This window comes from Phoca vitulina, unplaced genomic scaffold (assembly GCF_004348235.1).
Source record: "Phoca vitulina isolate PV1807 unplaced genomic scaffold, GSC_HSeal_1.0 scaffold4, whole genome shotgun sequence".
NCBI lineage: Eukaryota > Metazoa > Chordata > Mammalia > Carnivora > Phocidae > Phoca > Phoca vitulina.
This window is the reverse complement of record NW_022589707.1, coordinates 6,218,271-6,242,353: the sequence shown is the minus strand read 5'-3', so window position 1 is coordinate 6,242,353 and position 24,083 is coordinate 6,218,271. Positions and strand designations below refer to the sequence as shown.

Genomic DNA, 24,083 nt, shown 5'->3' with positions numbered 1-24,083 from the left:
TATGAAAATATGAAGATTAATTGGTATCACAAAAGTTCTTTATGAATAAGCTTTAGTAATAAATTGAAGGAGAAAAAGATTATACTCTGAAGACTATGGGCAGGTGGATTAAACTTTACTTCTGATAGACTGTGGCCTTGCTGGTTATGTGTTTTTAATAAACCTAGCCACATCTTAGAAAAGAAAAGTTACTTACCTCTAGTAGTTGAACCAGGGTTTTTTTTGTTTTGTTTTGTTTTTTTGTTTTTTTACAAAATTTAGCTGATTGTCATTAAATAATGGTACACTTGGTTGTTGTTCATGGTATTTTTGTCAATATGAAATCATGAAAGAACATTTTTCCCCCCAGAGTAGGTACCATGTCTCCTGGAAGTAAATTCCTTTGGAATGAAAGAATATATATAATCGCTAACTCAATAAAGGATATTTGCTTAAAACTTTCCTTTTTTCCTTTTTAGGTGTTTGGCAATCAACTCATTCCTCCCAATGCACAAGTGAAGAAGGCGACGGTTTTTCTCAATCCTGCAGCTTGCAGAGGGTAGTTCAGTTTGTGATTTGTCACATACTCAATTTTCCTGCGGGGGGCGGGAATGTCACAGAATATCAGGAAGCTAGTTGGACTGTGTAGAATTGGAAGAAGTAGGTTCCCTACTCGTCTAGCAATGAGATTAATTTGTAATGGAGAAATAGCAGTTAATGAGCTAAACTGTAAAGCTAACTGATGCTTGGCAAACTTGTCTAATTGAAATTTAATAAAAATCCCAGAATTAGGGGTGCCTGGGTGGCTCAGTCAGTTGGGCGGCCAACTCTTGGTTTCGGCTCAGGTCGTGATCTCAGGGTGCTGGGATTGAGCCCTGTTGTTGGGTTCTGCACTTAGTGGGGAGTTGGCTTCAGGATTCTTGCTCTCTCCCTCTGCTCCCCCCTAAAATAAATAAATCTTAAAAAAAAAAAAAATCCCAGAATTAATACTCTCAAGTGAGTCTTACCTGCTTGGGGATAGTTCCTGCTGTTGTGATGTAAATGATTGGGACTTCTCTGTTCCAGGATGTTCCACAATGGCCAGGAACATTGTGGGCTTGTGAAATCAGAAACATTCTAAAAGGAGTGAACCTTGAGCTAAGTCTTGGAGGTCAGCAGAGGGAGAACACTCAATCTTCCTGACTGAGGAAATAGCTCGAGGCAGCAGGGGCCTAGCCACAGGGGTAACTAGTTATGTCCCTTGCTATATTGCAGGCCAGTCTGTGACCTGGTCTAGCTGACCTGGAAGAGTTGTGTGAGGGAATTGTGGGAATTCAGGTGTGAAGAATAGTTGGGACTTTGGTTGATAATCACGTATATCTGTTCATTTATTGTAACAAAGGTCCCACCCTGGTGCAGGATGTTGAAAGTGGGGGAGGCTGTGTGTGTAACGGGGCAGAGGGCCCATGGAAATTCTGTTTTCCACTCATTTTTACTTTGAACTTAAAAACTGCTCTAAAAAAGTCTATAAATTTTTAAAAAAGTACCTTAAGCAAAAAAAATTTGTTTCAATGTTCGTTGCAGTTCTCATTCAGTTGGAGAGGTGAATAAAAAAGACCTTGTTGAAGGTTTTTAGAAGAAATCATTTAAAACTTAAAATTATTTTTTAAAAATAGTAAGAATGAAAAGGTTGTGTGGGGTGGGGAGGGGAGTGATATCTTTTATTATCCCTAGTGACCAGAACAATTCTTTGTCTTTTTTGAGGATTGGAAAATTAATAAATATGTATTAGGTTGGATTCTGGGGCGCCTGGGTGGCTCATTCGGTTAAGTGTCTGCCTTCGGCTCAGGGTTCTGAGGATCCTGAGAGGATCCTCAGGATCAAGCCCCGTGTTGGGCTCCTTGCTCAGCAGGGAGCCTGCTTCTCCCTCTCCTTCTGCCGCTCCCCCTGCTAGGGCGCGCGCGCTCTCTCTCTCTCTCTCTCTCGGTCAAATAAATAAAATCTTTAAAAAAAAATATGTGTTAGGTTGGATTCTATAAGATCTTAGATGACATCAAGATATTAAGAACAACAACAAAAAGACTAGTTGGGACCAACTTGTAACTAGTCTTGTGTAAGACGCAGGAGTTCTGAAATAAGTTTCTCTAGTAATTTGAGATAGTGAATGTGGCTTTACAGATATAAGGACAAATCATGCTTTTTTTTTTTGAATAGAGCGAGAGCTCGAGCAGGGAGGGGCAGAGGGGGAGAGGGAGGGAAAGAGCGAGAATCCTAAGCAGGCTCCACACGCAGCATGGAGCCTGGTACCGGGCTCAGTCTCACAACTCCAAGATGACGAGCTGAGCTGAAATCAAGAGTCGGACGCTTAACCGACTGAGCCACCCAAGCACACCACGCCTTATTTTGAATTCTGCAGTTTAAGATATTTACCTACAGATTGTCTAAACTGGCTCTGTGACTCTGCCTAATTGAATCCTACTGGACGGGCTTTGTTAGGGCCGCTTCCCTCCTCCATAAACACCAGTCTTAATGCCTATTGATCATTCTTGTTTAATACCAATACTAAACAATACCAACAAATGAACAGGTTCTAACACAACACAGTCAAAATATCTAAGATAATTAAGCAGTGGTGGCCTGTGGCAGAAGCTAGTAGAGAACTGTGTGGGCTCCGGAGTTTGAAGGATGGGACTTGTATATTCTGCTCTGTGATAAGGGAGTTACTTAGCTTCAATCCTCAGTGCACTCATCTGTAAAGTGGGAAAAGTAATAGTTCATACCTTATAAAATTGCCATATAGAATAGGTGCCTTTGCAATTAAGTGAAATAATGCCTATGATGTGCTCAGCATTTCCATTTCATGGTAAGCACTGAGCGAAGGGAATATAAGCCACTGTGATTATTATTGACCTGTCGGCTAGGTTCAAAACATTCTCTACTTTGCTCCCCCACCCTTCCCGAAAGTGCTCGTAGCTCTCCCTCTGCCTACTTTAATATAACTGTTCTAGGTCCTGTTCCTTTAGAGACCTAGTTAGTTAGGAACTTGCTAATTCTGATACAGAAAAATATATGGCAGTTTGTTTAAGCTATAATCTGTTACTTTTAAAAGTTCCTACTTATAAGGGATAATTACATTAAAAAAACAAACTTTTTTAAAGCAGTTTTAGGTTCTGTTTATATTTTTACATGTAAATGTATTGGCGTTTTTAAAGTTGGATTATTGTTTAAAAGTAGAATATTTTTATCTTTAAAGGTGAGGCTAGGGAAAGTCTGCTAAAGTTATTGTCCCCTTTAGCAAGGTGAATCCCTGTGTGCTTCTGGGTATCGACCACTCTGAAGCTCTCCAGCATCTTTTTTTTTTTCCTAAAGCTTTCACTATTTAATTGCACTCTTTTTGTCATCTTGGCTCTACTCTGACACGTAATATATAATTCATCATGTAGCTATTTCATTATGTAGTACTGGTTTAAAACTACATAGGCGCTTTAAGAAGTAAGATAACTGTGTGTTTAGCATTAATAAATAATACATTAAGAAGTAATTATTTTTGTGTGTGTACGTGAACCTGGAAATTGCGGTAGGTATCTAAAGTTTTTATTTAGTTCTGGTGCTGTCTCACCTTTAATTATATAATAAATAATGCATTTCTTACTGGTAGCACTTGTTTTTCAATCTTTTATATGGAACATTAGAATTTTAGAGATTTTCCATAGCTGTGGCATCACATAAAGATGTGAATAAAAGCCCAAATGTTCAAATCATTATTTCTTTAACTTGGAGGAGCTTACAGATTTGTTAAAAATGATTAATATAGCTGACTGAGACTTGTCCAGAGTTTTGCTTCTCAGATAGAGCTGATCTACCTCCAGCTGATACTTTCTTATCAATCCAGTAATGAAAACAACCCTGGAAGGGGAAACATTTGTAGTATCACTAGCTTAGCCTTTTGTTGTTGGGTTAAGCCCAGAAGTGGTGAGCTGGAAAGGGGGAATTTTCATTTAGCCTTTCCCGTTCGTTCTAATAAGCATTCAGGTCAGGAGAAAGGGGAGGGGATATTTGTATAATTTGCTTACAACATGCTCAGGTAGGCCCTTGGTCTGAGATACTTTTTTTTGAATGGTCCTTGTGAAAATTTGTTCCAATTTCTCCATTTCTATTTTAATTCATAAGAAATGTTATGTGCTTCTGTCTGCCATTTGGTGGTTATTTCTTTTTAAAGAATGTTGAATTTGTTTTGTGCATGACTATACATGCACCTCATTAGCTACCTTAGTATCTCTAGAATTCTAGTATAAAATACTCTTAAGAGAGTCAAAGCATGCATCACTGGTTTAAAAAAAAAATCTTTGAAAAAGGACTGAGTAAATGTGGATGTGAAAGTTACATGTTCACTGTTGTTTTGAAAGTTCTAGTTTTTGTTTGCTTTTTTTTTCCCTGATGCAATAGTTGAAAATATTTGGGTAAAAAACAGGTCCACTGATTGGCATGTTAAACTTTGAGACCATGCCATTGGGGACTTCTTGCAACTTTTGCATCCCTTGATTCCTGGGCTGTGTTTCTGACTCCTGACCGGAATTAGACAAGAGTCACTCTCAGAATGATGTGTACGATGCTTTTAAAACACACACACACACACACACACACACACACACACACACTCACACTCTCTCTCTTTCTCTTTTCAAAGGCTCTTTAACTGTTTCTGTTCTCACAAGACTTCGCAATCCTGCTGTTTCCTTTCCCGCAGAATTTACATGTCTGCATTTGGGGCAGGTTCATTTATTCACGCATTAGTGCATTAATTCATCAGATACTTAAGTATCTTCTGAGTGTGCCAGACATAATCCTGGAGGCTGGGGGGCTCTAGGATTATAATATTTGGTGTCTGTTTTTGCAAGCCTTCCAGGCTCAAAGACTGTCCTGCAAATCACTGATTGTCATGCCATATGGAAATTCCTCACAGGGGTGTATACAAAGTGATGGGGCCACAAAGAGAAGGATGTGACTGCCTGGGAGCTTCAGACAAGCTGCCCATTATCGTAAAGTTGCATTAGATAATTTCAGACTTTACTTTTCTTAGCAGAATTTCTGCCTTCGTGGAAAAGAATTTTGCTCCTTCTCCAGGGATTTCACGACAGGTTTGAAATTCAAGAAATGGAGATACCTCTAGTATAAAAAGGATGTATTTCTCCCTCAAAGGTTGTATGTCCACTGAGTTAGAATTAATAAATTTATTCCCTCAGGCCACATGAAAAATGTTAAATACACTGTCCTCCCTCTACCACTGGAATATAAATAAGTTCTATGAGGACTTATTACATCCTACTAAGTTGCAGGTGTTTTGTCTGCTTTGTCTTGTTGTATCCCTAGCTCCTACCCCCTGTGTCTAGCACGTAGTAGGTGCTCAATAAATACTTGCCGAATGAATCAAGCATTATGTCCTGAGCGGGGCCATATGTAGTGTTACATTCTTCCTCTAGAGGAGCTAGATAATGAACTACAAGCATCCCAAATGGTGAGAGCTGATTGTATTAGAAAGTAAACTCCTGGAGGCCCCAGAGTGTTAGCGTCTCCATTTCTATTCGTAGAACCCGATGACTCATTGTTCGACTTTCTGCACTTGCACAAAAGAAGGAAACCTGTGTTTCTCAGGCTGTTTCTTGTTCTACTCTAGCGAAGATGGTTGGGCTATTTTTTCTTCCTCTTGAGAACTTGTGTCAAAATTTTTGTATTTTTTCCTTTACAGCAAAGCAAGGACTCTATTTGAAAAAAATGCTGCCCCGATTTTACACTTATCTGGCATGGATGTGACTGTCGTTAAGGTAAGAACACTCCAGAGTGTTGATTTTATCCGAGCTACCACTCCTTATGACTAATCCTCTTCTCTTGACTTTGTAGCAGAACTCACTTATCACGTAAGAAGCTGGGAGCAGAGAGATCAACGTTGTGTCTTTGTTCTGATCGTTAATAAAAGTGGTTTTGTTTTTTTTCAAAGCATTGTCAGCTTTTCATTTTCAGAATAAGATTAGATGGAGGCATGAATTTGGTTCCTTTCATCTGAAAGCTAGGATGTGGAATCATTGTCTCTTGGAAGATGAAAGTAGTTATAGCTGTAAGAATTCTTTTCCTAAAAATAAAAATATTTCCACTTTGAGTAGTTAACTTCTTGGTAGCTCCACAGACAGGTAAACATTTTCTCTCTGGTGAGGAATTTTCAATGGTAAAGCTTTAGAATTGGCAATATTTAGCTAAGAAAAAGGGACAAAAATAAGTTAGAAGGAATTGTGCTAGATAGAAGATGCCCTAAGACTCCACCTTGTTGACTTTTAAGTGGTGTGTGTGTGGTGTGTACTCAGGTGTGTGCATTTGGTGAAAATCACTCTGTTGTCATGTTTGTAAGTCTGTGGTTTATTTTTAATATTACACACTTTCATGAAATCAGAGATGAAAAGGTAATTTAGTCCAGCTTACCATGAAACGTTGAACTCTTTTGTCCACCTGGTCTTCGATGTGGTCTTCCAGGTGTCTGTCTCCAGGGATGGGAGAAAGGGGAAGAGAACTGACATTGACGTGAGTGTTTGTAATGCACGTTAAACTCTATGTGTGAGAGAGCCCAGAATACTTACGTAAGAGATCTTCCTTGAATGTTCGAGTGAACTCCGATCAGACCATCTGGACCTGGAGCTGTCTTTGAGGGCAAAATGTTTTGTATATTAAATGTCTTTAATGGTTCTAGAAGTAGTCAAGTTCTATTCTCGAATTAATTTTGGTAAGGCAATATCTTCAAGGAATTTTCTGCTTCCATCTAGGTTTCAAATTAATTGGTATCAAGTTAATAATTTCCAATTTTTAACTTGTAAGTTTCTGTAACATTTGTAATATCTTGTTTTAATTCTTCATTTTATTTATTTGTGCCCTCTTATTTTTCTCTCAATAGTCTTGTGAGAGGTATGTCAATTAATCCTTGTCAAGAATCATTTTTTGGCTTGTTGATCCTCGTTTTATGTTTGTTTCATGAATTTCTAGTCTGTTTTTACTATTTCCTTCATTCTACTTACTTTGGATTTTTTTCTGCTGTTCTGTTCTCGCATTTTAACTTGGATGCTTATTTTTTACCCTTATCCTATGTATTGAAAGCTATAAATTTCCCCTCTATTGCTCCAACTGCATCTTCTAAGTGTTGATATATAATATTTTCATTATCATTCATTTAAAAATATTTTCTAATTCCCGTCATGATTTTTGTTTGACCTATGAGTTATTTAGACATGTTTTTAAATTTCCGAATATAAAGTTTTTCTAGTTATCTTTTTGTTACTGATTTCTTACTTAATTGCATTATGGTCCACTAATGGCCTGGTGTGTGTTTTGTTTTCATTATCGGGTACCAGTTCTGCACATGTCCAGTAAGTCAAGTCTGTTCATTGTGTGGTTCTGGTCTTCTGTGTCCTTACTGATTTTTTCTTCTGCTTTCACTATATTGAGAGGGGGCTTTTGGAAATCTCCCACTGTTATTGGGGATTTTTCTGTTTCCCTTTGTAGTTCATTTTTGCTTTTTATATCTTGAGATGATGTCAGTAGATGCTCTCAGGTTTCAAATGGCTTCATTTTCTCGCGTTTTGACCCTGTCCTAGAGCGATTCTCTTCAGCACCAGTACTGCCTCGGCCCCAGTCTGTCTGCCTTATCTAGTGTTCCTAGTGACTCTACTAGCTTACTTTTGGTTGGGTTTTGCTTGGTGTAATATTTTTATCCCTTTACTCTCAGCCTTTTTGTATCTTTATATTTTAGAGGCCTTATTGGTAAGGCATGAAAACAGTATTTAAAACATCTAATCTTTTTTTGGCCTTTTTACTGGGTCACTGAATCCATTAACATTTTATTGTAATCATTGTTATATTTATTTCTATACGAGTTATCTACTGCTACATAACAAACTTCCTTGACAACTGGTTCTCTGCTTCCGATTCTGTTGGTCAGCAGTCTGTTCAGAGCTGCCCTGTGCTGGCCACACCTGGACCCCTCCATGGCATGGCTGAGCAGGGAAGGCCTGCCTCGCACATTGGTAGGTTGGGCTTGCTGTGGTCTGGCTCGTGTGGCCACCAGCAGGCGTCTTCACATGGTAGCTGGGTTCTCTGAAGTAAATGATAGACATCATGTCATTTTACCCCTCGATACTTCAGTGTGCACTTAAAAAAAAAAAAAGGCTACTTTTCTACGTAACTTCAGTGTCATTATCATACCCAGCAAAAGTAACAATTCTCTAGTATCATGTTATGCTACCTATTGTCTTGATTCACTTTTCTTTATTTAATATCATTAGGCCACTTTTTTTTTTTTTAATCCTTGCTTTGTTGCTGCATTTGGAATTTTCTTCTTAACATCAGAGCCTCAAGTAGGTTATCTCTATAAATGTTGTCTTTTAAATTATGGCCTATTAAATCTGTCGAAATATTTTTGAATTTTGGTTCTTTCATTTGTGTACTTATATTTATTAATATTTTTTTGCTGGTATTTATTGACTCCCTCCTGTGAGCTAAACCCTGTTCTAGGTATTGGGGATACAGTCTGAACAAAATAAACTTTCCATGTCTGTCCCCAAAGAGCTTCTATTCGAAGTGGGAAAGGGAGAGATGCAGATAAAGAAACAGATACATAAACACGGTTTGTCAGATGGTGATGAGTGCCATGAAGAAAGTCAAGCTGAGTAAGGGGACCAGGAGTAATGGGGTGTTAGTTTAGTTCAGAAGGTGAAGGAAGACCGGTTTGAGGAGATGACTGTTCAGCAGAGACCTGAGGCAAATGAGTGAGTACTGCAGATGCGGAAGGGAAAGAATCGGGGCTAAGGATATTGCATTGCATGGTCAGGACTTTGAAGCAGGAGTATACTCGGCATGTTTGAGGAGTAGTAAGAAGGCCAGTGTCTGTTTTGTAAAAGATTGTCATTTACATATTCAGTAAGTGGCCTTTCACCTCTGTTGTTGATAGCACTGTATAGAAAAAGGCTTGGGGCACCTGGGTGGCTCAGTCCGTTAAGCATCTGGTGCTTGATTTCGGCTCAGGTCTTGATCTCAGAGTTGTGAGTTCAAGCCCCGAGTTCGGTTCCACTGTGGAGCCTACTTTAAAAAAAAAGAAAAGGCTCAAGGGAAAGCCCTAAAGTAATGTCACTAGGAATCTACCTGCAATTTGATGTCACTCCACTGAGCTTCTCACTTGGAGCACAGACCTTCAGTTGGTAATTAACTAACCTACTTGTATTCTAGCATATTATTTCCACATTGCTCCATTTTGTCCCCATGGATGTCATCAAATAGCTTACCAGGTGACTTGCTGAAGAGCAGGTACAATGTCTGTCTGGTTTCCTTTATCTACTGATCCAGTTAATGTCAAAGAAGTTGAGGATAGTCTGAAATGCCTCGTTCTTAGCAAACCCATACTGATTCCCAGTGATTCCTTATTTTGGGGTACTCACAAGCCATTCTTTTAATAAGGATTGATATATATTCTTTTTAAAAAAAATTACTATTTGCATATGTGTAACTATAAAGCCAGCCATTTCATTTTTAGAATAAAAATGGAATAATTCCTCATAAAATTCATGGTGTTAGTTTAGGGACTTCCTTTTTCCTCTGTGTTATCTGTGCTCAGGTGCTTTAGCCCATCTGAAATTCACATTTTTAATTTTTGTCTATTAGTGTGTCTAGTACCGTGTCAATAGGAGAGAGGATGTTTCCTATGTTAGTATTAGCTGCATTATGCGTTCTAGAATTTAATGTTTGGTTTTAGAGGCAGTGGTTAGATGATTCATTGAAGCCTGCATACATAGCTGAGAGGAAATACTCTCAGTAAAAATGGTGAGGTTTAGTACTGTTTGTCAGTATTCTGAGTCACACTGGTACTTTATTGTATAATCATAGCAGAACCCAACCTTTCATTTAAGTACAGTACTGGTCATGAACAGTTACTTGCTAGTTGCTTTATGTACTGCTTTACAACAGCACCATGGGGAAGCTATTATTACCCCAACCCCAATACACATAATTTCATTGGTAAGGCAATTAAGGTCCTTAGAGTTTAAGGCCACTCAGCTGAAAAGTAGCAGAGCTGGGGTTTAATATGGGTCTCTTGGGCTCCCAAATCTGTGCTCTTTTCATTACATCCATGGCTCTCTATTTGCGTATACACTTGATTTCCTGCTTTCAGGTGAAAGGTGCTGGGTAAATGGTGTAATAGATTCTGCACTGGCCTGGAAATGAGTCCTTTGACTAGCTAACTGTATAACTTGAGACAGATCACTGGGCTTGGGTTTTATTTTTAAGGGAAGGTTAAAGATGGTTTCTGAGGTCCCTTCCAACTCTAAACAGTGCAAAACTGTATACAGGATTGCTTTGATAGCTGTTGAATTTTTTGTGTCTATCAATTATGTAGAATTTGAGGAGAGACTCTGTGTCAAACTCTAAAGAAAATGTCCCATATTTTTAAATCTTTGATGTTTATGGCCCCAGGATGGGAAATTTACCAAAGACTTCTTTTGTATTTCAGACCGATTATGAGGGCCAAGCCAAGAAACTCCTGGAACTGATGGAAAACACAGATGTGATCATCGTTGCGGGAGGAGATGGGACATTGCAGGAGGTATGGCTGTTTTTCTTTTCAAAACCATTTTGAAGGTGAATAAAATGGAAATTAGATCTTAGAGCAGTGGCATAAAGTGGTTATAATTTAAGGAAATTCTTTGTAATTTATTTTTTTAGGATTCCTACTCCCTGAAACAGGTGTAGCATTATATTTCTGTCATGCACTTTTATTCTGTTGTTTTGTATAAACTTTATACCCAGCATATAGGATTTTTGTTTTGTCAAATTTAGGATAAAATTGAATAAATAAGGAGAAGAAATGGTGGTGGGTTTGATAAGCTTTTTACATTTTGAAAACTGATGGAGTAGCCTGTGTGTTAGGGAGTTAGGGAATCAGTTTTAATTATGAGGGATGGTTCTTATAAGATAAACTTAGATCCCCTTTTGAAAAAATGCTTCTGTTCTCACATCATTTTCATCACATGGAATGTTCTCTCCTAGTAGTACAGTTTGAGGCAGGGATCTAAAAGTTCAGGTGTATGTATCTGCCTTTGTTTTAAAATTTCATGTCCTTAATGCTTACTCTGGTCCAGTAAGGACAGTAAGTACATTGCCCTAGAAGTGCTCTTCCTTTCGAGGGCAACAGACTGGAACCTTCATTACGTATTGGAAGCCCCTGAAGAGCCCCGTGCAGGGGCCCCTCCTACTGCTCAGTCCTTCCATCCTGTGGGCCATAATTCACAGCTGGGCCTCATTTCTGATGGCCTTTTTGCCTCCATTTGGTGGTTTCCTCAGTGTGGAGGGATCCGGAGCTAACAGCAGACAGAGCAGTGTCCTATGTTTGACTTAGCAGTTATGTGAGCCTTAGTAAGCTGCTTTTAGAAAGACTGTGCTAATGATCCTGGAATTGTTTTTATGGCTTTTTAATGAAGTGTGAAGAATACTGATGGCATGCCAACAAAGAATGAAGTAGACCTCATGACGGCCCCATGTAACCCTGAAATTCACTGAGGCAGGAGTGAAGGGAGAAGATTGGCATCTGTCCTTACTTTACAAAGTGTTTCTAAGAAATAGACCAAATCGTGTATTTGGTATAATCTCAGTCATGTACAAATATGCGGTGAATAAAAAAAGGATTGGGGGGAAATATGCCAAAATGTAAGCAACTGATTCATGATGGTTATCCAGCATGATGGGATGCTGAGAAAGCATTTCCTTCTTCAGGTATTTTTCACCACTAATACAAGGCATGGGTATCATATTTTAAAAATAAAAAACCATCACGTACAAATTGAAATTAAAAAATATCTTTTAAAAGAGGAGCTACAGTTCCCCTTGTCTTCATAAATCTTTGTTGAGCACAGACTTCTCTGCATGTAGCAAAGTGTGACTTTTGTTCCTGTGTGGGTATGTGTAGTAGAACCCAGGCTCCTCTGTATGATCGCTGTGTGCAGCTCACATTTGTATCCAGTTTAGAGAACGCAGAACAATTTTGCTAATATAATGTGGAGGTTTTGTAATTATTTCACCTTAGCCTTTATTGGACTATTGATCTTAGGTCAAGAATCAAATCTAATTTTGCTCCGATCCCCCAGCAGAACATTGCATGTTCGAAGAGCCAGTACATCTTTTGATGTAGTCTCTAAGAAGAGAACAGACTCAAGTTTGTGATCCGTGAAAACTGAATCCAATTCATGTTTGATAAGGGAGCCTTCACGTTGTTTATAATAATTTTTTTTAACGTTTGTAGGTTATTACTGGAGTTCTTCGAAGAGCAGATGAGGTGAGCTTTCAAGAGTGATTGCGTTTTAGCTTTTACATTTCCATGCTTTTTATCTCCTTTTACCTTTTTTCGCCATTTTATAATTTAAGGTGGGCACAAATTGTGCTTCTTTGGGTTTTAGCAAATAAAGTACTGCTGCCTGTGTCCTAGAACACTTTGATTAATCTGCGGCGGACTCCTCTGTTTTAGTGTGCCAGAGCGCCCGAGAGCTTTTACCAGAAAAGCTATTGTTTGAAATATAAATTTTTCCCATGGAAACTTCTCTTCACAGAATTCCTTCATAAATAAATGATGGTATAATCATATACTGGAAGCCATGTAGCAGTAAGAATGAATGAATTAGATCTATAAATATCTATAAATATTTGTAGATTTATAGACATATAGATATATAAATATCTATAAACATGATTAAGTCTAAAAAATACTGAATATAAAAGGCAGGTTGCCAAAGTATGTTATGCAATTCAGAAAGCAACACTGCATACTATTAATGGATGTGTAAATATGTTGTAAAAGAAGAATAACGTGGCGGGAAAGGTACCACAGCATCGGCAGGATAGTGGTTTCCTCTGGGGAAGGGTGGGGGGAGAGGGAGGAGTGACTGCTACTTGAACTTGCTTGTTCTCTTTGCCTTCTTTACACTCGAGATAGTTTATAAAACGCTGTCAATAGTTACTGTACAAATGTTAGATACTTCTGGTTTATCCACAACTTTTTTGAATAGTGTGACAACAAAATGCAGTCTCTGTCACAACAGCACATTTATCTAATATCTTTAAGACCCTCCTTTTTGTAACCAAATTTCTTTCAACAAGTTGCTGTTAATGAGTACCCACATATTTCTTCCAAATTCGCAGAGTCCTCTTGTTTTCGAGGCCTGCCTCATTCTAGAAACCGCTCACTTAGCGTTATCCGATTGCTGGTCTAGTCTAGGGCAGGGAGAGATGGGGTGGTGCACTGAGGGTCAGTTACTTTGTCATAGTGAACACGTGTGTGTCTCTCTGTTCAGTCTGATTCTCTGACCATAACCGTAAAAACTTTCCTCTTCTTTTTTCCCCTTAGGCTTCCTTCAGTAAAATTCCCATTGGATTTATCCCACTGGGACAGACCAGTAGTTTGAGTCCTACCCTCTTTGCCGAAAGTGGAAACAAAGTCCAGTAGGTTGTCAATGTGGGGTAGTGGCATTTGTGGGTGAGTGAGCCTGGGAATGGACAGTTCACATGTGGGTGATAAGAATTTTTTGTTTGTTTTTAGTTTGGATAGCATGGAACTTCAAATCATTAAGAGGAGGACCTAGATCAAAGTACAACCTTTCAGTTCATTGGGAGTTTCCCTGTTGGGTTCTGGGGCCCTGCTGCTCTGGTATCCAGTGCCCAGGTCAGGTGTAGAGATGAATACTGATGTCCTGCTGTCAGTTTTGAAGATAGCATCCCCGATCTGAACTATCTTTGTGCCTTTATTTTGTAAGATTCTCTAGTGAAGTCAGATTTGCATTGATCATTTTTTTGCTTTAAAAATACATGATGACAAATAGCAAGTCCCTTGTGAAAACTGAACGGCTAGCCTTGGCTTCATTATCTTGCTAATATAAGTAACTAGAACAGCAAAATAATAGTCCCATCCTTTGGGGAATGCCGAAAGTGGAAGGCAGGATGGATAAAGCAGTTGGGAAAGCATTGTAGCCCTAGCATCTAAATTAAATTGCTGTGAGTCTAACTGTCTTCAGAAGTCAGGCAGGTTGTTGTTATCACTCTTTTCTCTTGAAAGCGTTATGTAAACAAAGCTGTAGTTTTTCAAGAAGATAGGAATCTTGAATTTGAGTCCTGGCTTTGATAGTGATAAATAGTATAATCGAGCAAATTGTTTGCAGGCTCTCATTGTCAGTTGCCTGATCTTTCATGTAAGCTTTGTGACACAGTTGCGGGAGGTCAATAAAGAAATACTTGTTGAATGTATTAATTAAAATCTTCTTACAACATTTCTGGTTATATAACCTTCTAGAATCATAACAATAGTAATACTCAGGTGATTTTCTGGTTTGTTTTTTTTTTCTGCTTTGGGATTTTGATTAGGTTGGTTTTTGTGAATTTATTTTTGCTGTTAGAATTTTAGGAGTCATTTTATATCTTTTAACAATTCTCTGTCTCTATATATCATAAAAGCCTTGGTCCATATGTCATACGCAAGGCCCAACCATAGACCCGTATATCAGGCCTTCGTCAAAACGTCTCCTGTTTCAAGCCTTAATCTAATGGGGACGTTCAGCTCTTCACCAGTCATCCTGAAGCCTCAGGTGGCATTTCAGTCTGCCAGACTTTTTATTCTTAGTTTAGAATTTCTGAGGGGCGATGGATATAACAAATAATGAATTATTCAAGCATTTTTGCTTATCTGAGATAAATTCTATCTGGTTTGAGTCTTGGCTACCTTAGAGAGTTAGTCTTTCCCTTTGTGTCAATATAGATTATTTGAACTGCTTGCCAACATTCCCAAATACGTCAGCGATCCACAGGGAGACCATGTTCCTTGGAGAACGCCTTGCCTGTCCCAAAGCCAGGTATGGGCAGCGTGGCCACCCTCAAGGTCTTAGTTTCTTGACGATCTTCAGTTTTTTGGGAGCTGATTTTTCCTGGGTTCAACTAATGTTGTTGCTGCTTCTATTTATAATTTAAAGATTTATAAAACCTAATTTATAAGCATGCCCCAGTGCTCTGAGATAATTAAATAAGTCTGCCCTGGGTTCAGAATTTTGTAGACCTCTCAACATGGCAGATGCCTAAGGCCATTTAAAAGAACAAGGCTTTGCTTTTGCACTGCTATCAAGATTTGTTGTACCATAATTACGACAGGAGAATAGGGAATCTTGCATTTGGAATGTCGCAGGTAAATAATTCTACAAAATAGCTCTTTGGTGCTACAGTGCTGCTTTAGCTGGAACTTTCAGTTACTGCTGGCGAATGATAAATTCGTGGTTGTATTTTAGCTGGGTGCTGCCAGATAATTTTGGAAAAAAATTAATATTAAAAGGCTTTTTCAGTTGCAGCGTTTGTTTTTTTTTTAAGGTCAGTCTCTCAAAAGCACTTCCTAAGCCTCTCAATGTGCTCGGTACTACTCAGAGTAAGTACAGAGCTTTTGGATCCTTTCTAATAGCTTCCTTCGGAATTAATGTATTCCTATCAGATTAATCTAAACTTGTGATCATGCTTCTTGCTTTCTCCTAAATTGAATCTCATTTTCTGCTACCTACTTCCCAGATAGCATCTGTATTGGAGGGAAAAAATGGGATAAAGACGTGTTGATAGGGAAATATGGGAAAGTAAAATAGGCTGTTTCTTTACTTTGATTTTGCTTACTAGGGGGCCCAGAATGTAATCTAAGTGTTTGAGTTAATGTGTATATTTTGGGTATCTTAAAGGGTCTTAAATTATACCTAACTTTGCTAGAAGTGCCAATTCAAGTGGATGTGATTCCTGACTTTGATGTTTACATTTTAAGCCTGGTCGCACTGTTAGCTGTGGGCTTGCCCTTTGGGAACCCATGGCTTTTCCTCTGGTATGTCCGCAGCAGCCTCACCGGGTGAGAGAGCACACCCTTGGAGTGAGACCTGCAGTTGAATTTCGTTTTGCCACAAGCTTGCTCTGTCATCTTGAGAATTTTATTGAATCTCTCTGAGCGTCAGTTTCTTCACCTGCCTTTATCAAATGCCCAACAACAGTACTTACTTCAGAAGATTGTTAACAAGTTAAAATAAGGACCAGTTAGGTAAACAGATAATTACGAGTTGGTAACTTATTGGATATGTTGAAGACTTTATGCGTATTTATTGATAATTTAGGATGGAAAATGGTTAATAAAAAATAGGATAGCTGTACAGTTACTGAGACCAATTCTATAATTAAAACAGTATAAGCAAATTGAAGAGAACATTCTCTTCTCTTGCGGTTTCACCTAAGGCAAAACATTTTTAAAGGAAAAGGCATTTTATAGATATTCCAGTCAGTTACTATGGAAAGGTGATTTTTCCTACCAAATTGACATTAACCAGAACTGTACAGTGAAGAATAGATTAGGAGAAGCCATATTAGAAGAGAAACTACACTTTTTGAATGGAGATTATAGTAATTTCTAAGTGACTCCTTTCTTATAGTTGTACTTAAACGCTAGACACAATAAATCTTTAACTTTATTAGTAATTACTGTATTTTTCTAAAATACAACAACAATAAAGGCAATGTAGTACTAACATTGCTAAGCTTTTACAAAAAACAAATACTTTGGGATAAATCTAACAAAATACAAGATTTATATGCTAAAAACTATAGAACAGAGAGAAATCAAGAAAACAAATAAATGGAGAGATATCTGTGTTCATGGACTTTAAGACTCAATATTTAGATGTCTGTTATCTCCAAATGATTTCTAAATTCAACACAATCTCAATCAGAATTGCAGAAGACCTTTTATAGATGTTGACATGTAGATTTTGAAATTTATATGGAAAAATAAAGGAACTAGAAAACCCAGAATAACTTTGAAAAAGAATAACAAAGTTTGAGGACTTACTGTATCTGATTCCAAGACTTATTTTCTAAAGCTACAGTAATCAAGACAGTGTAGTGTTAGCAAAAGAAGAAATGAGTAGATCAATAGAAGAAAATGTCCAGAATTAGGCCCACACATATGTAGACACTTGATTTTTTTTGACAAAGGTGCCAGGCAAGTCAGTGGAGTTTTTCCAGCAATTGGTGCTGCAACAGTTAGCTAAGCACATGCAAGAAAATGAACCATAACCCATCTCTCATACAATATGTAAAAATAAACATGAAATTGATCATGACTTAGATGTAAAACCTAAAACTGTAAAAATTTCTTGAGGAAAATCTTTGTGACTTGGAGATAGGCAATGATTTTTTTTTTTAAAGATTTTATTAATTTATTAGAGCATGCAAGAGAGAGCACAAGCAGGGGGAGAGGGAGAAGCAGGCTCTCCGATGAGCAGGGAGCCCCATGTGGGGCTCAATCCCAGGACCCTGGGATCATGACCTGAGCTGAAGGCAGACTCTTAATGACTGAGCCACCCAGGCGCCTCAGGGCAATGATTTCTTAGGACACAAAAAGCAGAAACCATAAAAACAACAAATAATTTCAGCTTCAGCAAAATTTAAAACATTTGTTCTTTGAAGAGTTTTTTTTTTTTTTCCTTAAGATTCTATTTATTTGAGAGGGAGAGACAGAGACTGCTCAAGAGAGAACACAAGCAGAGTGGAGGGGCAAAGGGAGAGGGAGAAGCAGGCTTCCCATTGATCAGGGAGCCCAAAGACAGTGGGCTCGATCCCAGGACCCTGGGATCATGACCTGAGCTGAAGGCAGATGCTTAACGGACTGAGCCACCCAGGCGCCCCTGAAAAGCATTGTTAAGGAAATGAAAAGACAAGCTGCAGACTGGGAAAAAATATTTGCAAGGTACCTATCTGGTAAAGGACCAATGTCCATAGTATACAAATAACTCTCACAACTCAGTAATAAGAAAACAAACAGCCAAATAATAGAAGGGCAAAATATTTGAACAGACCCTTCACCAAAGACATGGATGGCAAATAAGCCCATGAAAAAATATTCATCATTAGTTGTTAGGGAAGTGCAAATTAAATCCACTATGAGATGTGTCTATTAGAATGGCTTAAACAAACCAGACAGAAACCTTATGTCATCAAGTACTGGCAAATACATGAAGCAATTGAAACTCTCATATTGCTGGTGGAAATGCAAAATGGTATAGCCACTATGGAAAAGAGTTTGGCAGTTTCTTTTAAAATCAAACCTATGAGCAGCAATCATACTGCTAGGTATTTACCCAAAAGAAATTAGGACATATGTCCATACAAAAATGTATACATGAAAGTCACTTCATTTGTAACTGCCAAAAACTGGGAATGGTGCCAATGTCCATCAGCTGGTGAATGGATAAACTGTGGTATGTCCATACAATGGAATACAAGTCTGCAATAAAAAGAAACAATCTTTAAATCCATTCAGCAGCATGAGTGAATCTCACACTCATGCTAGGAGTTTTAAAAAGCTAAACTGTTAAGGCTTCATACTTTTGGTTTCAATTTATATGACATTCTGAAAAACAGAAAACAGTAGTTGGCCAGGAGCTTATGGTGGGGTGAGTGGGTTGGCCACAAAGGGCCATGAAGGAACTTTCTGAGATGTCATAAATGTTCTATATCTTGGTCATGGTGATGGTTACATGACTGAAGGCATTTGTCAAAAATTGTAGAACAGTTTACCTAAAAGGATGAAATCTGCTATGTGTAAATTATATCTCAACCAATCTAATTTTAAAAAAGAAGTTAAAGTATTAAACTAACTCTTTCAAACATAGATAACTCTACTTGTGTGAATAAGTGCTAGGGAGGAGCTCTTAGTTCCTCAATTTGGTTGACATTGACAGGGTCGTTCCTTGGCCACTCTTTCTCATTGTTCATTTCGATTATCTACTGACCCTTGACGCTTGTACTCCACCCTTGAAGTTCATTCATTTGGGACAATTTGAGTATCAGTAAGGCTAATAACTATAATGCATTGAAACATAATCAAATATATTTAAAATTATTTATGAGTTCATAATGATACTCGGAAATAAAGGTGAAAAACTCATTGGTCCTTTTTAGAGGATACTGGGATATCCGCTTATTACTTTGAAAATTGGTGAAGTTAAAAAATCAGATATTTCTCGTATGACCTCTATTTTATGGTACCTAAATCATTGATGAGGGAAAGTTTCTCTTTGTGGACCAGATAATAAATTAGAAGGAATAATAGGATTAAAAGATCACCATTTTGCAACTCTGTTAACTAATCTAGCTATTGATTACCAATGGGGGCTACTATTACACACACAAAAAAGATTTTATGTACTTACTGATAGAAGTACACACCACTACCTCTGGAGTATGTTTGCCAAACACACCAAGCTGAATCAGATAGAGATTTTTAGGAAATGTAGGGAATAGGGACACATGTTAATACCATGGGAATGCAATCAGTAAAATCCAGCCCCTCAGTAACACAGTAAGACAACCCATTTTTTAACAAGTAGGGAAAGAAAAGGAGAGGGATCTATAGATCAGAGAAGACTTGACATATAAGCCCATTGCAGTGTGTTAGATCCAGATTTGAACAAAGAAACTGAAAAAAATTGAGTTAATTGGGGAAATTTCAACATTGACTAAATGTTTGTTGATGGAAAGGAATTATTTAAAAGTTTTAGATATGATAATGACATTTTGTTTTTTGGTTTTTTTTTAAAGATTTTATTTATTCATTTGAGACACAGAGATAGAGAGCATGAGCAGGGAGAGAGGCAGAGGGAGAAGGAGAAGCAGGCTCCCTGCTGAGCCAGGAGCCCGATGTGGGGCTCGATCCCAGGACCCTGGAATCATGACCTGAACCGAAGACAGATGCTTAACCATCTGAGCCACCCAGGCGCCCCAGACATTTTGTTTTTTTTAAAAAAGTCTTTTAGGAATAAAGGAATATGTCTTTTAGAGATACATAAAGGAGTATCTATGGATAAAGTGTTAACGCTGTCTGGGATTTCCTTTGCTACAGACTGGAGAAGTGAGTGAGAGTATTAAAAAAATAAGATCAGCTCTGCATTGATACTTGTGGAGGCTGGATGAGGAATACACAGGAATTCATGATACTATTCTCTCTGCGTTTTTATATGCTTGGAATTTTATAGAATAAAATCATTTATTCATCAAATACTGATTGCCTATTCTATACCATGCTCTGTGCTGGGTGTTAGGTTTTATATTGGTCAGTAACGGATGTAAATTATTACTAACCTTGTGGAACTTTCAGTCTCCAGCAAGAGGCAGATAATAAAGATGTAAATAACAAATGTGTATTATAAATTGTGATCTATGATGAAGGAAAATGAATACAGTTCAGTGCTAGAGAATTATAGAGAAGGGCCTACAGGCTGGTTAGGGTAGATGGTGACATTTCAGCCAAGATCTGAAGGATGAGAATAGCCAGCCAAGCAAAGAGACAGTGGGTAAGTGACAGGAGGGGTGGACAGGCTGGGCAAGGAGAGTGTTTGAAGTGGGTTGACTCATTCTTTCTGCTGCAAGAGCAAATACTGTCTGGCCACTTGTTGATTTAATATTTCTTTGACTGTCTGTTGTAATTTAATGTGTGTCTGACCTGGGATCTCATTAGAGCTTGAACCCTGGCATTGCTTTTAAGCCTAGCATAGTTTCACATGCCCTGAACGGTTGTCGATGGTACTAGCCTTTCTTACTTACAGACTTTTCAACTGACGATCAGAATGTAGATAGGAACAGTGTTGTGTCTATGAACAAAAGAATCAGCCATTAAAATTACATCCTTGTAATCCTGGTAAGTCAGAGAAATAGGTCTTGGGTTCCAGATCATATTTTGCTGAGATAGCTCAAATCCTATCCTTTAGTTACCCTTTAGATTATTAGAGTCAAAAGAAATATTTTTTCAAGTGCTTGAATTTCTTTGAATGAATGAAAGATGCTGTTAATATTAAGTATCATATGTTCCAGTGATAAGACACATAGTAGAGATTCAGTAAATGTGATGTAAACAAATGATTGGCGCCTTGTATAAACTTCTCTTTGCCAAAGGCTTCCACTGTATTTGTATCAGTAACTCTTTTATATTCATTTGTTGTGCTATCTTGGAGTGTTTTGAAGGAATAGGTCTTTTTCCTGACCTATTAGTACTCTGGGCAGGAGTGTGTGTGTGTGTGTGTGTGTGTGTGTGTGTGAGTGTGGGTATGGGTGTGGTGGGGGAGGGGTTGCTTGTTTTCCACACATGATCATTTCCTCCCTTTGTCTTTTTAGACATATCACAGATGCTACACTTGCCATTGTGAAAGGAGAGACTGTTCCACTTGATGTCTTGCAGATCAAGGTAGAGTCTTTTCTTCAGAATTTGACAAAATTACCAAAGTAATGCACACATACGTGGTAAAGAAAATATGATGTAGCGGTTCAAATGGAGTTACACTGAAAATAATATCCTTTCCTATCCCAAGCATAACTCTCAGAGAAAAAGAATTTTACCTGTTTATTCTAGTTGTTATCACTAGTTAATATGCTTATGATGCTACTTTTTAAAATTGTGTTAAAAAACCCCACAAAACCTACAGGTTGCCATCATAACCATCTTCAGGTGTACAGTTGATCATTATTGTTTAGTCTATGAAATTGCTTTTTGATTTATCAGTTTTAGATTCTATCTCTTGACCTCTTTGTTATAAGTAAGAATTCCTCTAGATCTCCTCTCAGTATAGTGTCACTATTTTTAGTTCCTCCAATGATTACCTTTGGACCACATAATTTCCCTGTCTCCCATGGTGGTTTGGAATATTAAAAGAGCTAGTAATACAAAGCCCTTGGGACAGTGACTGGTTTCACCTTAACCTGTGCGTGGTGGTCACCTCTTGCTCTCATGCTCTGCCAGAGGTGAAACCTTTCTCCTGTCCTATCCGTCCATCGGAGGGGCTTGTCTTTGGAATTCAGGTTACTTGGCTGTCTTGCAGTCTCAGCTCGCTCTCTGGTGCGCTCAAGAAAAATTATGATTTTGTAGGTTATCTGGGTTTTTCTCATTTTTGGGGTGGGGATAATGTTCTTTGTAGCATCCTACATCCTGGATGGGAGCAGAACTTCTCATTTTTCTATTGGGTTGTCTAACATTTTTTTGATTTGTAGATGAACTCATGAATTGTTTTAAAAAAAATATTTGCTGGTTACGCCCACTGAAAAGGCTTAGAAGCAATGACACCCCACAGTAATGGGCATACCTGGCACTCAGATTTTGGTCTCTAAATACTGTTCCCTAATAAAAGTTACCAGGACTCTGTGAAGAGATGGCTTTCAGAGGCAAGGCAAGAACAAAGCCAAGAGCTACTCAAAAACTAATGGAGATAACCTGAAAAGACATAGGAGCTAGCCTGATGGTATCCACCTGGCCAACTGTGGGACAGTTTGAACATCAGAAAGAATAATAATGCTAATGGATTATAATGCAGTAAATAAAAATAATCTATGAGCCTACAGTTTAAGAGAATTTCCAGCTTGTAAATGTAGAAGGAATGATGGTTATTATTTTGCAATCACTAATGAAATAATTGATTCAGATAGAGATCATCAGAGGATGCTAAAACCATTGGATAGAAGATTGTTAGGGAACATATATCGACACAGTCTTAAAGCATCACAGGTTACTAAATGATTACATAGGGGAAGATGTACCTGTACAGTAGAGAGACCCAGCATACACCACCTTAACCGAGTGATCAAACCTAGCATCACCAATAATGGGACAGACGGACAATATCTGCCTCCTCATGTGATCTATTGAGAACGATACAACATCACCTATGGAGTTTCTTGCCCAAAAGGTCCACTTCTCTGAATCTAACTGAAACTAATGATGAGAAAAAAGTCTATCAAATCCAATTGTGGGACATTCTATAAACAACCATTGGTCTGGCCTCTTCAAAAATATCAGTGTCCTGGGTGCCTGGGTGGCTCAGTCGTTAAGCGTCTGCCTTCGGCTCAGGTCATGATCCCAGGGTCCTGGGATCGAGTCCTGCATCGGGCTCCCTGCTCGGCAGGAAGCCTGCTTCTCCCTCTCCCACTCCCCCTGCTTGTGTTCCTCCTCTCGCTATCTCTCTGTCAAATAAATAAATAAAATCTTTAAAAAAGAAAAAAAAAAATCAATGTCCTGAAATCCAAGGGAAGATAGAGTCTGTTCAAGATTAGGGAAATGAAAGCAATATAGTTAAATCGAGTACAAAATCCTGGATTAGAAAAATGAAAAACAAGGGCACAAAAGATATTATGGGAACAATCAGATACTTAATTCGGACTGTATATTAGATATATGTCAATGTTAGATTTCTTGAGAGTGACAGTAGCATTGTGCATATGTCTGTCCTCGTTCTTAGAAGATGTATGCTGAAATATTTAGGGGTGAGGGCCATTGAAGTCTTTCATTTATTTGCAAAGGATTTAACAAAACTACAAAACACGTGCACACACAGATAAAGCCAATAGGGGAAAATGTTGGCGGCTGGTGAATGTGGTTGAGAGATATAAACGGTGTTCGTTGTATGTTAAAGAATTTCTTGGTTTGACATTTTTCCAAAAGAAAAATATTGGAGGGAAGAAGACCCAGTAGTCATTCCAGATTCCTGATTGGAATCCTCTGTTTAAAAAGAATTGAATTTCAAAAAAAAAGATATTCTCACTGGGTGGTAGTTAAGTAGCTATTCCTCCTTCATCAAAACTACCCCCCACTTCCCCACCACAGAAGGGCAGATTCCTCAGAAGGCTAAGCCATAAAGCCAAACATTTTTATGAACAGTGAGCCCTGTCATTTACTCAGATTTGCTCTTAAAATGTACCAGCTACATTCAGGTTGTCCTTCAGAGGCTCTGAATGTTTTATATTCACTCAAGTTTCCCGATATCTATGAAAGAAGGTTCCACACACTGTCACGATTCCAAACTTCAGTCCTGTAATGTTGCTGTTAGTTATATAGCATTGACCAGATGCAGATTTACGATTGGCGAACCCATGCATTTACAGCCGTTTTCCTTTTGTTTTCTTTTGTTCTTCATGCAGTGATGTCTGGACTCTCCCACATGACGTCACTGGTCATGATAAAAGTGATTTAAGTTGCCTTTGATTCTTTAGCGTATAATAAGTCTAAG

General features: G+C 38.2%; 1 protein-coding gene across 7 annotated transcripts in view; it reads left to right on the top strand.

The window, feature by feature from the left end:
- AGK (acylglycerol kinase) overlaps positions 1 to 24,083 on the top strand; it is a 111,384-nt gene that overhangs the window by 58,420 nt on the left and 28,881 nt on the right. For all 7 annotated transcript variants that reach the window (XR_004298991.1, XM_032401443.1, XM_032401442.1 and 4 more), the window contains 6 exons: positions 459 to 538; positions 5,705 to 5,780; positions 10,499 to 10,591; positions 12,284 to 12,316; positions 13,382 to 13,476; positions 21,205 to 21,274. Coding sequence is in view for 6 of the 7 variants with exons in the window: in XM_032401443.1 (XP_032257334.1) it covers positions 459 to 538; positions 5,705 to 5,780; positions 10,499 to 10,591; positions 12,284 to 12,316; positions 13,382 to 13,476; positions 21,205 to 21,274 (447 nt within the window). In the remaining variant the exon portion in view is untranslated. The remainder of the gene's footprint in view (positions 1 to 458; positions 539 to 5,704; positions 5,781 to 10,498; positions 10,592 to 12,283; positions 12,317 to 13,381; positions 13,477 to 21,204; positions 21,275 to 24,083) is intronic.